The 12,825-nt window shown below is 47.6% G+C and overlaps 2 protein-coding genes across 7 annotated transcripts; one reads left to right on the top strand and one right to left on the bottom strand.

The window, feature by feature from the left end:
- Positions 1-1,017: 1,017 nt before the first annotated feature.
- On the bottom strand, positions 1,018-5,054 carry LOC143009771 (uncharacterized). Of its 3 annotated transcripts, XM_076161837.1 has the most exons (8): positions 4,913-5,054; positions 4,400-4,623; positions 3,262-3,438; positions 3,004-3,173; positions 2,604-2,753; positions 1,641-1,825; positions 1,371-1,565; positions 1,018-1,337 (listed from the first exon to the last, which is right to left on the bottom strand). In XM_076161837.1, the coding sequence occupies exons 2-8, from the start codon at positions 4,583-4,585 to the stop codon at positions 1,138-1,140; spliced, it is 1,263 nt and encodes a 420-aa protein (XP_076017952.1). In that variant the 5' UTR covers positions 4,586-4,623; positions 4,913-5,054; the 3' UTR covers positions 1,018-1,137. The 3 variants fall into 3 exon arrangements, with proteins under 3 accessions (XP_076017952.1, XP_076017950.1, XP_076017951.1); XM_076161835.1 differs by having other exon boundaries at positions 1,018-1,565; XM_076161836.1 differs by having other exon boundaries at positions 1,018-1,565; positions 3,004-3,170.
- Positions 5,055-8,325: 3,271 nt separating this feature from the next.
- thumpd2 (THUMP domain containing 2) lies at positions 8,326-12,748 on the top strand. 4 transcript variants are annotated; one of them, XM_076161814.1, is made up of 12 exons: positions 8,326-8,560; positions 8,747-8,885; positions 9,126-9,509; positions 9,613-9,704; positions 9,855-9,932; positions 10,154-10,206; positions 10,344-10,431; positions 10,515-10,586; positions 10,737-10,851; positions 11,071-11,191; positions 11,511-11,779; positions 11,948-12,748. In XM_076161814.1, the coding sequence occupies exons 1-11, from the start codon at positions 8,450-8,452 to the stop codon at positions 11,752-11,754; spliced, it is 1,497 nt and encodes a 498-aa protein (XP_076017929.1). In that variant the 5' UTR covers positions 8,326-8,449; the 3' UTR covers positions 11,755-11,779; positions 11,948-12,748. The 4 variants fall into 4 exon arrangements, with proteins under 4 accessions (XP_076017929.1, XP_076017928.1, XP_076017927.1 ...); XM_076161813.1 differs by having other exon boundaries at positions 11,895-12,748; XM_076161812.1 differs by having other exon boundaries at positions 11,886-12,748.
- The last annotated feature ends 77 nt before the right edge of the window (positions 12,749-12,825 follow it).

The following is a 12,825-nucleotide window of genomic DNA, read 5'->3' as shown; positions in this document are numbered from 1 at the left end:
CTCTGCCAAGACACACACACACACACACACACACACACACTCGACAGTAGGTTACTCTGTGTCAGTGACTGTTCTCTGCTGAGAGCCCGTGGGCGGCGTGATGATGTCGAGTTACTGTAGCAATTTTCTGTTGCCGCGGCGACGTGTTCATGACAGCCAACCATGGCATGCAAGTAAGCGCACACACACAGAGTACTGTAGGACCTGAGGCAGGTAATGCAGCTGGTAAGTCACTGTGTCCGTCATGTAGACATGCTCACACCAATCACCATCACACACACACACACACTCAGTACCTCACTGCAGCACTAAATGCTGATGTCCAACGCTGACCTTTTGTCCAACCTGAGTTAGAAAGATGGAGAGACAGAGAGAGGGAGAGAGAGAAACAGAGAGAGACAGAGAGAGAGAGAGAGAGACAGACAGAGAGGGGGAGAGAGAGCGAGGGTGTAGAGCTAAACGTGGATTCATTTCACACTTGGGCTCAGCTTGAGTTTGTCTCACTTCCACATTAAGATCAGAATTTATTTTATCTTTATGAATCGTGGCACGAAAGGACGCAGACAGAAACAAAACAGCAGAGAGGAAATTAGAAGAAGAAGAAGATAGGATCGAAGTTTGGGATCAACAGGAACACGCGGTGCTGCTTTTCATTAGTGTGTGTGTGTGTGTGTGTGTGTGTGTGTGTGTGTGCGCGCGTGCGCGTGTGCGTGTATGTGTGTGTGTGCATTAACAACAATAATAACAAAGTGGCACTAAACTGATAAGAAAGGAGAGTGGGAGAGGGAGGAAGAGGAAGGACAGAGATGGAGGAAGAGGAAGTAGAGAGTAATAACACCACTCAGAAGGTATTAGAGTTGTGAGGTGTGACTCATTGACCGCTTGGTGAGGCTCTGCCAGCACCGCCCATCACAGATCAATGTTCTCCTGAAGCTTACGGACTTGGACTTGAATTGAAGTCCGTGTTTCCGTCCCTCATCAGGATCTCTTTAATGCTTCTCACAAACACAAATCACATGTTGGCTGAGGATTTATTGGTTTCCTTTGCATATCTGAACACATTATGAAGAACATCTCAGACCTTCATGTGACCTTCAACCTCTGCATCGGTCATAGATTGACTGACAGCTGAACGTCTCACACACTCTGGTCCAGCTGTGTCTCCACTATACTCAGCTTCAGACTGTCCTCTCCTCCCTGCCGCCTCTCTCTCTCTTCTGGTCTTCGTGTGCAGTCGTCTCCTGCTTGTTCTCTGCTCGTCCCCTCAGCCTGACGAGCTCTGTGGCTTTGTTGTGTCAGTGTCTGTGTTCTGTGCTGGTCAGGGTCTCTGGGTTCAGGTCTGGACGGGCTCAGCTGGTCTCTCGGTTCAGGTCTGGATGGGCTCACCTGGTCTCTGGGTTCAGGTCTGGACGGGCTCAGCTGGTCTCTGGCTCTGCTGAAGTGGCTCCTCAGCTCCTCCACTGGGCCCTGCTCAGAGAACAGGCGGTCCAGATACGCCTTGGCCAACTGGTCCGAGGAGATCTGGTCCAGGTTGATGGAGGAGCATGAGGAGACTCCGCCTCTTCCTGTTGGGTCCAGTGGGACACAATTGAGTTCAATGACAGAGGAACACATCACAACACTTTGAGATATTTACTTACCAAAGATTTTCCCCGTCTCCGTCTCCATGGCAGCCAGAGGGACGGTGACGCTCTTCCCCATCTCTCTGTCTGTCACGTTGAGCCCGGTCATGGCGCCCTCCTCTGCCACCTCGCTGGAGACGTCATGTGACTTCAAAAAGCCTCCGCGACTCTTCACCACACACACCGTCTTCACTTTGTAACGCCTGAAGGATTTCAATACGGAGGGAAGAAAGAATCAATACCAAACGCTTGATTACTTTCTCTCTCTTACACGCTGACTCATTCATTGACTTTATAAAGGACTACAGGGAAGATTGAACTTTTATTAGAGTCAGTTGTTCTGTTTGACTGGATTGTTTGAGCTCCATTTCTTCGTAGCCGCGCCTGTCAGTCTCATGTGTTGCTGTTTGTGTGTATGTGTGTGTGTGTGTGTGTGTGTGTGTGTGTGTGTGTGTGCCGTCTCTTTTGGGCCAGCTGGAGCGACGGTGTCTCACAGAGGGACAGGACCTGAGCGTCTGCGTCTCCACTGGGATGTCAGGATGTTTTATGAGGCGGCTGCTGTGTGTTTGTAGCCCGGCTGGCTGATGAAAGCCTGTGGGGAGTTAGATTGGATGCTCTTCCTCTCACACCTGCGCTGTCAAGGTGACGCTCCGGGGGAAAAGTCCCGCTCTGACTAAAGGCCGTCCGATAAACAGACTCAGACGGCTCTGTGAGCGGCTGTGATTCACCGTGACGATCTGAGCTGACAGAGTGTTTGGTTTGCTCGCCTCATCCTGGGCAGCAAACACAGACTGGCAGAGGAGCTGGGAAAGGCCAGAGTGTGTTTCTGCTGCCAGAACTCACAGTGCAGCCACACACACTTTGACTGGGAGCTTCAAGAGCAGAACCAGTTAGAGCCCCACGAGGCCAGGAAGTGTCGGTGTGTTTGGCGTCTGATCAGTGACTCTCAGTGTGACCGTGCTGCTGCTGCGTGTGTGTTACCTGTACGCAGGTAGGATCTGTGTGAGGTCGTCTCTGTACTGATCCAGAGCCGCCCTGGCAGCCAGGGGCTCGGCCTGACCCTCCAACCCGGCCAGGTGAACCAGCATCTGGGCATGGAACGCTGCTCCACTGGCCCACTGCCTCAAAGACCTGAAGGAGAGAACAAACGTCTACTGCACCATAGAAGAAGAGAGGGGATTTGTTCTGCTGGTCACATTCTACTGTGCTGCGTTCTACAACAATCTCCTCTTGTCTCTTCTGGAATATTCCACTGCAGATCACCTTTGTCCAATTTCTCTTTCTATGCCAAATGAGCTTGTGTTGTATTGTGTTGTCCTGTATTGTGTTGTCCTGTATTGTGTTGTCCTGTATTGTGTTGTCCTGTGCTGTGGGTTCTCACCTGGAGTCACAGTCTCCCCCCAGCAGGCAGGTCTTCAGCTGGGTGAGGCTGAAGCTGAGCTGAGCCTCCAGTCTGATGGAATCCTGGGTCAGCCTGCTTCTGTCACTCAGATTGATCCTGCAGCGCTTCAGATACTCCTCCATCACCTCCTGGAGCTCACACACCTTCTGCTGGAGGTCAACAGTTCAGCAGTTCTGTCATTCTATGCTCGGCTCAGTAATTAATCAATCAGCCCTTGTGCTTTACTCGATGCTTTACCTGGCAGGACGACGACCCTCCCGGCTTTCCCGTCGACTGCGCGTATGCCATATCCATCACCATAGTAACCACCAATCCCACCAGGCCGGCCAGGCGTGGCTCGTCGCTGAACGTTGACAGTCGGCCGATCAGATCCTTGAGGTAGGTGGGCGCTCGCTTTCCGATGTCGCCCTGCAGCTGAGGGAGGAGAGAGGAAGAGGAAACAAAAGAGGCAACAGAATTTAATCTGAGGGAAGAGGGGCCCATACCTCTGTCAGGCCCGAGCTACCGATCACACAAAGTTGGACTCAAACACTTCAGAGTTATGAGAAGGCCTCAGTTATAACATGCATGAACAAATCACACACATTAACAGATTATAAACATTAACACATTAGGACGTTTTTAATTGGGGAATCCATTCTTGCTGCTCTAGGTTTGTTCCTCTCCTGCACTTCACACACACACACACCCACACACACACACACACACACACACACACACACACACACACACACACACACACAATCTAAATTAAACAATTTGTTTGGTGGAATGAGATTTTAATAACCACATTTAATTACATTCATTTCATTTTGTTTAAGCTTCTGGAACATTTTACACTCTATAAAACAAAGATGACTTGTGCCCGTTAGTGTGAATGGTTGTTGATGGTCTTTGCTCATCTAAGTACGATGTAGTTGAGTGTGGATTATGAGCTGAAATGTGTGTATGAAAGGTAAACATGTGGTCTCATGGGGGCTGGGGATGTATGTTAAAGGTCTCTATGGCAACATGAAGGCAAATGTGCTGCTCATGTCCCTGAATGTGAGTGTGTGTGACTGTGGACGCACACAGCAGCAACAAATACACCAAACTAGCACATTCATTCCCCCTATCCCTTCCGCTTGCAGCTTGTGGCTCATTGTTATCATTTGTCACAAAGGCCCAGCGAATCACGTCCCTAACAGGAGTCCTGCTCCATTTTGCACAATAGCTCTTTCTTCTCAATGCCCTCGTCAAGTTTATCTGCAGTGCAACTTCAAGGCTCATTGAATCTAAAGTCTAAATCAATCGGCAGTCCCCCTGCTCAGATGAAGTTCTGTCTGTGTTTGTCTCGTCAGTCACACCTTCTGTCCTGTGTTTTAAACTTGCCTACCTGCTGTAGTTGTTGCTGGAGGCGGGTCCTGCTGTCCAAACTCTCACTGTGATTGGCTAAAAGCAGAGGATGGGCGACGGCGAGGTCGGGTACGGCCCCGCCTTCCAACATGGCAGCATACAGGAGAGAACCAATAGCTTCTTTCGCCTGAGAAAGCTCCTCCTCCGATGAAAACAGCTGACCCATGATGTGCTTTAGTGTTGGTATGGGACCAGAGAGGTTTACTGTAACATGTAATGAGAAAGGAGTTTAACACGCATGTTAAGTTGTTACTGTCATCGCCCTCTGACAGCAGCAGAAGTTTGTCCTGCTTGAAGGAGGCGTGGCCCTCAGATCATGACTAGGCTCAGATCTTATCAATCAACCCTCCTACACACTTCTACTGACGTGTATAACATAACACAACACGTGTTCAACAAACCCACATTCTTGCCATAACTACAACCAATGTCGTCAGTATATTTATGTTTTGTTTTGTTTCCATGGCTACAAACATCTCATGACCTCACTCACACTCAGGTTCAGTTCAGCATCAGAGGATCCTCAAACAGCAGCCTGACACATCTGATCTGCCTCACACTGCTGCTGTGCTTCGGCCTGTGTGTCTCTGTCTGCGTGTGTCTCTGTCTGTGTGTGTGTGTGTGTGTGTGTGTGTTTGGGCTCCTCCTCTTCCTCCTGCTGCACTAAAGAGATTGATCAAGACAACACAGCAGCAGAGTGGAGCTCAGCAGGAAACACCACAGCTCCCCCTAGCTTCAGTCAGCTGGAAACACACCCACTCAAGGCTCGCCGGGGATCAAGCCCGGTTGCTCCACGACCTTCTGACCTCCGGGTTTGATAGGCGCGGTTTAGAGTTCATACCTCCACCAATGGTCCCACCATCAGGTAATAAACTGTAATAGGTTCTTCCCTGTAGTCCTGCTGATGAACAGACAGACGGACAGAGCTCATGAGATTTGGTCGCTGTCTCTTTGTAGCTCTGATATTTAAGGACTTGATCAGTTTTGTTGCGATCGCAGGTTCCAATCCTGCATCTTGATTTTGGTTTTATGTAGATGAAGTCCACCCGAACCTGCGTGTGGCTCAGTGCGGCCCTGCTTTCACAGTGGAACGACAGGGGGGGCCACCGGAGACCCTCAGGGAATAAAAGTAGGAGCTTCAAAGTCTTTATTTCTGCGTTACACATTGAAAAAGGAGGCCAAGGGCTTGAGACAGCGGTGTCTCCCTTGCAGCTAAGTGGAGCAGAGGCCTTGATATTGACTCTTTTTACTCGCTGAAATGTGGGCCGAGGGGGGTCTGGGAGTCTGAGGCGTGCGTGCTGCTCTTTGTTATCTGGGACAAGGGCTTTGGCTCCAGCAGGCCCCGGGGGTCCACGAGGGGATAAACGGCCTCACACACACACTCACACACATGGACAATATCATTATTGACCTGAATCACCCCACACTCAACCTAGGATCTATAATTCTTCAGCCATGTGGTATTATTGTTGTTTTATTTAATAACGAAACTTACAAGCTAATCAGGAAAACAATTATCGCTCTTTCTCTCTGCCTCTCTCTCTCTCTCTCTCTCTCTCTCTCTCTCTCTCTCTCTCTCTCTCTCTCTCTCTCTCAGGATGTGTATCACTCTTGACACACTTCACACTCCTCTGAGAGGGAGTAAATATTTAAATGTGCTCATCTCTCTCTCTCTCTCTGTGTCTCTCTCTCTCTGCCTCTCTCCCTCCCTCTCTCTCTCCCTCTGTCTCTCTCTCACTCAGGATTCGTATCACTCTTGACACACTTCACACTCCTCTGAGAGGGAGTAAATATTTAAATGTGCTCATCTCTCTCTCTCACACACACACACACACACACACACACACATACAAACACACACTGAGACGCCTCCAGTCTTCTCTGTCTCTCTCTCACTCTGAAATTTCTCGCTCCGTCTCTCTTTAAAGGTCTCATTTCCATTTGTGTGAGTGTGAAGTAAAGATGAAAGGCGACAAAGTGCACAGAGGGGGAGAGACGATAAGAGAGAGAAAAGAACGAGTGTGAGGAGAGAGGAAGAGGAGAGCAAAGATAGAAACATGAAAGTAAACAGAGAGGAAGGAGGAATGACAAACGGGTATGGATCAGCTTTACCTCTCTCTCTCTCTCTCCCCCTCTCTCTCCCTACCTCTTGCTCTCTCCCTCTCGCTCTCTCTCTCTTCTCTCTCTCTCTCTCGCCTTTTGACTGACAGCCCACTCAAAACCCTTCACTGAATATGAATTTTGCATTTTACAAGATGTTTCCACCTCAAGCTGCCCCTGTAACTTTAAGTTAGAAAATAAACGTTTTATCCGAGTTCATCCTCCTCCCTTCTTTTCTGTTCCCTCTATTTGAGGGGGAAATGAGAGTGAAATCCACTGTTGAGTGATCCATTATGCGTGGCATGTGGCGTCCATCTTAGTGCTGCTGCCTTGGCTCAGCAGCTGTGGGGCTAATTATTCCAAATGGCAGATGTTGAAAGGAGTATTAATGTCTCCTTTCTACATGGATTCATCCAATATTACAAACTGACGAAGGCAGTCTTGAGCTGAAGTTTGAGTGAAACAGAGTGATGACGAAGAGGAAGAGGAAATCTGCATATGGTCCTACACACTGGCCGGTCCACCTGGAGCTCTGGCTGCCTGAAGCTGACCGCTCCATGAGAAGCAGCTGGAACGGTCAGGTTTGATGAAGCAGCTGTCAAATTACAGCTCGACCCACTGAGGCAACAGAACAGGAGAACCTAACCCCATCACTCACTGTAATCATCCTTTGTGTTGCTGTAACTCTCTGCGTTGTAACGAGCCCGCAGGTTAAACGAGCCCGTCGGGTTTAGAGGGTTTAGAGGCAAAGAGAATAAAACAGCTCAGCGAATAATGCCAAGGGATTAAATATGTTCAGGGTCATCAAAGTGTCAGCAAGAGAAAGAGATGAACACAAGAAGGAAACAATGGAGCAGAGGATTATCTCACACACTCTTATCATTTACTGCTTTACTTCTCTTCATTAAGATACAAAAAGTTCCAAAAACCATTCCATCACAAGTTAAGTCTTCTTACTTACTTCTTTTATTTGGGCAGCAGTCCAAAATTAAACAGATTTATGAAACAGAGAAAATGTCGAGTCATTGCATTGGACAATCTGTAAATGTTGGAATGTTTGTTTGAGCAAAGGCCTGAGAGTGATGGCAGGGAGAGAGAGGGAGGGATAAAGGAGAAGCAGAGAGGGAATAAGACATCTGGAGAAAAGGAGTGTGTGTGTGTGTGTGTGTGTGTGTGTGTGTGTGTGTGTGTGTGTGTGTCATTTCTTCTGAACACCTGTTCAAACAGCCTCCAGGTGATGGACTGCTGAAGAGGTCTATTTTGGGAATCTGAGAGAGAACGTGCAATTTCATAATTCTTGATGAAAAGCCAGCAGGAACATGAAATTAGATTGGAGCTTCAATCATTTCACGGATTTTTGCAAATGCACAACATCAGTCAACATCAGAGTGCTTCTTCTCCTTAGTGTGCCACCGGAGCAGGTTGGGATTAATGCTGCTGTTTGCTGTGATGATGACAATAATGATGACAATTCTGATTTAAAGATGTTTACATGAGGACATTTACACAGAGGGAAAGAGTGAGAGAGAGAGAGAGAGAGAGAGAGAGAGAGAGAGAGAGAGAGAGAGAGAGAGAGAGAGAGAGAGAGAGAGATTGATTGTTTTGTGCTGTAGCTGCTGTATTATATTTATATCAACTGTAAACACAACGCTGTCACTTTGTCACATCCCCGCTGTGATGAATGTTAACATCGTGATGTCCATCATTGACTTATTTGTGTGGGCGATTTTCCCACTTTAACCGCTGTAGAAGAGAGACACCTACTGGCACAAGATGGCTACTGCCGCTTGGCGACGTACTTCCGTTTCCGCTGTAAACAAACGAGCCAACATGGCGGCTTGCGCGGCCATAGAGTTAATATAGTGAACATTTACAATCTCGGGAGCGGATACGGGCGTTTTTTAAACGGAAACACCGTTTCACTCACAGAATGGCTGAACGACAGAGCGAGCGGAGGTTAGTTCGGTATTTCTGCACCGCCGGTAAAGGAATGGAGCCGTTTTTAGTGGAGGAGGTGAAGAAGAAGCTGGAGGCTGAAGAGGTGAGATCATGAAACACAGCGGGAAATGAACCAGATCAGACGAGTGAAGGAGACCAGAGCAAAGATGAAAACACTCTGAATACAAGGAATGTGAAATGTTTTAGGACTTTACACTGCAGTAAGTTTCCACATCTGCAGCTGTGCCTTGTCTCAGGTAGACCTCTGTGTGTGTCGGTGTGTGTGCAGGTGTGTGAGCTGCAGGGTAAGGTCCTCTTCAGCTCCTCTGCAGGTCTCCCTGCTGTGCGTCGCCTGAAGGCTGCAGAGAGACTCTTCCTCCTGCTGAGACGAGACTCAGCTGTGACTCTGCCTGCCCACAGCAGCTCAGGTACGAGCACACACACACACACACACACACACACACACACACACACACACACACACACACACAAAACTTTGACAATGTATTGTTTCTTTCTGTGTAGCATTGCTTCTATATACGAGCTAAACTTTCTATATTATTTGGATTTATCTAAAATGTTGATCATGAATGTGAGATTTCAAACAACCTGATCGGAACTCAGCCAGTTAACAGTTTGTTGCCCGGTTCCTGTTCTGTTCCCTGCAGCAAAGGCGGCCGCTGTGCTTCAGGCCCGGCTGCTGGGCGACAGGAGCCAATGGACCGAGGCTGCAGTGACATGGAGCCGCCTGCAGGGGGAGCTGTCCAGCAATAGAACTGCTCATGACGTCACATGCGCGGATCTGGGGCTGCCAAGAAAGAGGAACAGGGAGGAGGAGGAGGAGTGCGATGGAGAGGCTAAAGAGAGTCAGAGAGAAGAGTGTGGTCCTGACAGAGAGGAAGAGGAGGGTGAGAGGCTGAGAGATAAGAGGAGGAAGAGAGAGAGTGGAAGAGATGAACCCCAGGCATGGGAGCAAAGGAAGGATCATGAAGAGGAAGAGGAGTTATTAAGCTGTGACTGTGCAACACATGAACAAGAAGATGAAGATGATGGTAATGAGATAGATCCATTTATGAGCTTAACTTCATTTCTGTTACTTTAATTCTTAAAGCTAACTGGATTTCTGTTTCCTTACACTTTCTGCTGTCAAACTAGAGCCTCCTCCTCCTCCTCCTCCTCCTGTCTCCCCGTCTTTTAGGATCAACTGCAAGTGTACTGGAGCTCTGTCCCGACGCTTCAGCACACAGGTGGAGGAAGCAGAGCCTCAGTGTTCTGATCTGTACAGTAATCACATTCACCACTAAATCTATTAAACACAACGTTCAGGATGGGACAGAATGACAGAGTTTTTTAAAATCACATATATATTATTTGTTTGTTTGCGGTGTGTAATTTAGGAGCTGTGCCAAATGATTGGAGGAGGAGTCAGCAGACTGCTGGGCTGGAAGGTCGACCTGAAGAACCCACAGATGGAGGTCAATCTCTCTCTCTCTCTCTCTCTCTCTCTCTCTCTCTCTCTCTCTCTCTCGCTCTCGCTCTCTCTCTCTCTCCTTAAATAATAACAACATACCATAAAAGTGTCAAAAGAAATGTTAAAATGTTCTTCCTGATTCTATTAATGATGGAGTTATTGTGCTCACAACATGAAGTCATGCTCGTCACTTAGTGTGTGTCTTTGTGTTCCTCTCCTCTGCAGGTGAGCGTCTCTTTGACTGATGATCTCTGCCTGATGGGGATTCCTCTCACCAGGTAACTGAGACAAAACGAACAAATAACGGTCATTTGAATAAGGGGACTTCCAGGTTCCCTGAGTGGCATTATAACACTGTGTACAAATACTTGTGTTCCTTCCGGGTGTGAGCTGGTTTCCTGTCTCTGATCCTCAGGTTGCCTCTGGCTAACCGGAGCTACATCAGAACCACAGGGCTGAGGTCCACTGTGTCCTGGGCCATGACCTCGCTGGCTCAGATTCAGGTACTGAGCCACGGCTCCTCATCCATCATCCCGCTGTACGCTCCACCACATGTTGCTGATGTGTTACCGCCTGTGTTTCCCAGCCAGGATTCTGTGTGCTGGACCCGATGTGTGGGGTGGGAACCATCTTACTGGAGGCCGCACAGGAGCACAGGGTGAGGACGCACGCAGATATGTTTGTGTTGAACAAAGAACCACAGCTGGTTGACCAATTGACTGATTTATTGGTTGTTTCTCATTGGATGCATCAACTTTGGTCCCAACAAATGTGATGTCTCTAAGTGGATCTGTTCCGGGCTATGTAGGAGGCCTGTTTCCTGGGTGTGGACAACGATGACGGACAGCTGCAGAGAGCCAATGAGAATATAGCTTTTGCAGAAGAGGAACACAGGATCAGCTTACTGAAGGCTTCATCTCTGGGTAGGAAACCCTGCACCAAATTACTCATCATGCCTTTAGTCTGGTTGTGCTAATGTGTATTGAGCAAGCTCCTCTTGTGCCTCCTCTGTGTGTGTGTGTGTGTGTGTGTGTGTGTGTGTGTGTGTGTGTGTGTGTGTGTGTGTGTGTGTGTGTGTGTGTGTGTGTGTGTGTGTGTGTGTGTGTGTGTGTGTGTGTGTGTGTGTGTGTGTGTGTATACAGATCTTCCTCTGCCCAGCTCCTGTGTTGATGCTGTGATCTCTGACCTGCCCTTTGGTCGCAAGTATGGCACCAAAGCAAACATGGCTGACAACCTACCAATCATCCTGACTGAGATGGAGAGGTGTGTGTGTGTGTGTGTGTGTGTGTGTGTGTGTGTGTGTGTGTGTGTGTGTGTGTGTGTGTGTGTGTGTGTGTGTGTGTGTGTGTGTGTGTGTGTGTGTGTGCGTGTGTGCGTGCGTGTGCGTGTTTGTCTCTCAGATGTATTATGTATTTCTTATTAATTTATTTGATCCACCTTAAGTGTTTGTGACCTACTTGATCAATATTTGTGTGTGTGTGTGTGTGTGTGTGTGTGTGTGTGTGTGTGTGTGTGTGTGTGTGTGTGTGTGTGTGTGTGTGTGTGTGTGTGTGTGTGTGTGTGTGTGTGTGTGTGTGTCCAGGGTCCTGCGTGTTGGTGGCGTCCTGGTTCTCCTCCTCAGTCCACAGTTGTCCTTCTTGCTGAAGAAGCTTCAGACACCACAGGGATCCGTCCCTGCCCAAGACAGAGAGCCTCACGCTGAGTCAGGACACACACCGCCCCCTCCTTTCTGCTCTCTGCAGCACCGGGCCACACACAGAGTCAGTCTGGGAGCCATAGATGGACTCATTCATAAATACGTCAAGGGAGATGAAGTCAAACTCTAAAGAAAATAGTTTCTTAGGATGAAAGGTAACTTAGCAGTAACTGTACTGTCCCGTTTAAGATCTCCTCCAATCTCATTCCTATCCAGCAGACTTTAATGTTTGCTTTTTTTCCTTTTCCTTTAACCTTTGAGGATTCCTAGAATTTCTTCACTTCCGGTTTGGGTGTGATGTTGTTCTTCTGTATTGGTTACAGACTTTTGGACAGCTCCACTCTCCCTCCCTGACACGAGAGGATGTGGCTTCTTTACCTTTGCTTTAAGTGATACATCAGCAAAATCACAACAAAATGTCAAGATTTGGACCAAATTACATCTGAAAAAGGTCACTGACATGTTTTCTTTGAAGTTGGATCATATTTGAGACATGTGCTGTCCACTTGCGAGGCCATCGTGGACCTGCAGTCCTTGCATCCGGTTCTAGATTCTGGATTTCACCAGAATGTTCACTTGAAACATTTTCCCAGATCAGATTCCATCAGTAGGAGGCAGGACAGAGACACGATCTGTTCACAGCTCACTCCATTTATGGATTCTCACCAGGATGTAGTGAGGATTTCAGCACAGGAGCTTGAGTAAGCCTTACTGATGTAAACATACTGCAACATATCCTGCTGCCTTGTATACTGAGCCTGATTCCTGTTTCTCTAAGTGAAATTAAAATTTATATATTTATACCAAGAGTGTATTTTCAGAATCTGTGTGTTTTCTATTTAAAAATACAAACCCTAGACTATTTTTTCTTTCCTTCCATTCATTTCCACTCAGGATGTCTCAACTACATGGGTTGTGCTGAGCAGGTCTTTGTTTGTACAGTTAGTGGATCTGAACAGAGGTGAACTTTACTGTAAACAGGTCATCAGTTTGCCTACAGCAATACAGCTACAATGATGTCTCGATAAAGTATCTACAGAAGCACCCTTTTATTCTAACTTTCAGAGTTTTGGCTCTGTTTGTGTGTATTCATGTGGTTTCTCTGTCTCACTCTGGTTTATATGAAAATACAAACGACAACCTATAATAACAATTAAAGATACGTGAAATGTATTTTATTTTTTATTTAAAACCGGTTTCA

This window comes from Genypterus blacodes, unplaced genomic scaffold (assembly GCF_046128005.1).
Source record: "Genypterus blacodes isolate CSIRO-AG114 ecotype Tasmania unplaced genomic scaffold, CSIRO-AGI_Gbla_v1 ptg000115l_1, whole genome shotgun sequence".
Lineage (NCBI taxonomy): Eukaryota > Metazoa > Chordata > Actinopteri > Ophidiiformes > Ophidiidae > Genypterus > Genypterus blacodes.
The sequence above is the reverse complement of the archived record's forward strand: the minus strand, read 5'-3'. Positions and strand labels throughout refer to the sequence as shown.

Bases quoted from the DNA above. Each gene is read 5' to 3' on its own strand.
- LOC143009771 (XM_076161835.1), bottom strand. From the start codon at position 4,585: ATGGGTCAGCTGTTTTCATCGGAGGAGGAGCTTTCTCAGGCGAAAGAA. The intron at 3,174-3,261 runs GTAAAGCATCGA...GTTGACCTCCAG, and splicing joins GAGGGTCGTCGTCCTGCCAG to CAGAAGGTGTGTGAGCTCCA. The intron at 1,566-1,640 runs GTAAGTAAATAT...TGGACCCAACAG, and splicing joins GGAGACGGGGAAAATCTTTG to GAAGAGGCGGAGTCTCCTCA.
- thumpd2 (XM_076161814.1), top strand. From the start codon at position 8,450: ATGGCTGAACGACAGAGCGAGCGGAGGTTAGTTCGGTATTTCTGCACC. The intron at 10,207-10,343 runs GTAACTGAGACA...TCTGATCCTCAG, and splicing joins ATGGGGATTCCTCTCACCAG to GTTGCCTCTGGCTAACCGGA. The intron at 10,587-10,736 runs GTGAGGACGCAC...CGGGCTATGTAG, and splicing joins AGGCCGCACAGGAGCACAGG to GAGGCCTGTTTCCTGGGTGT.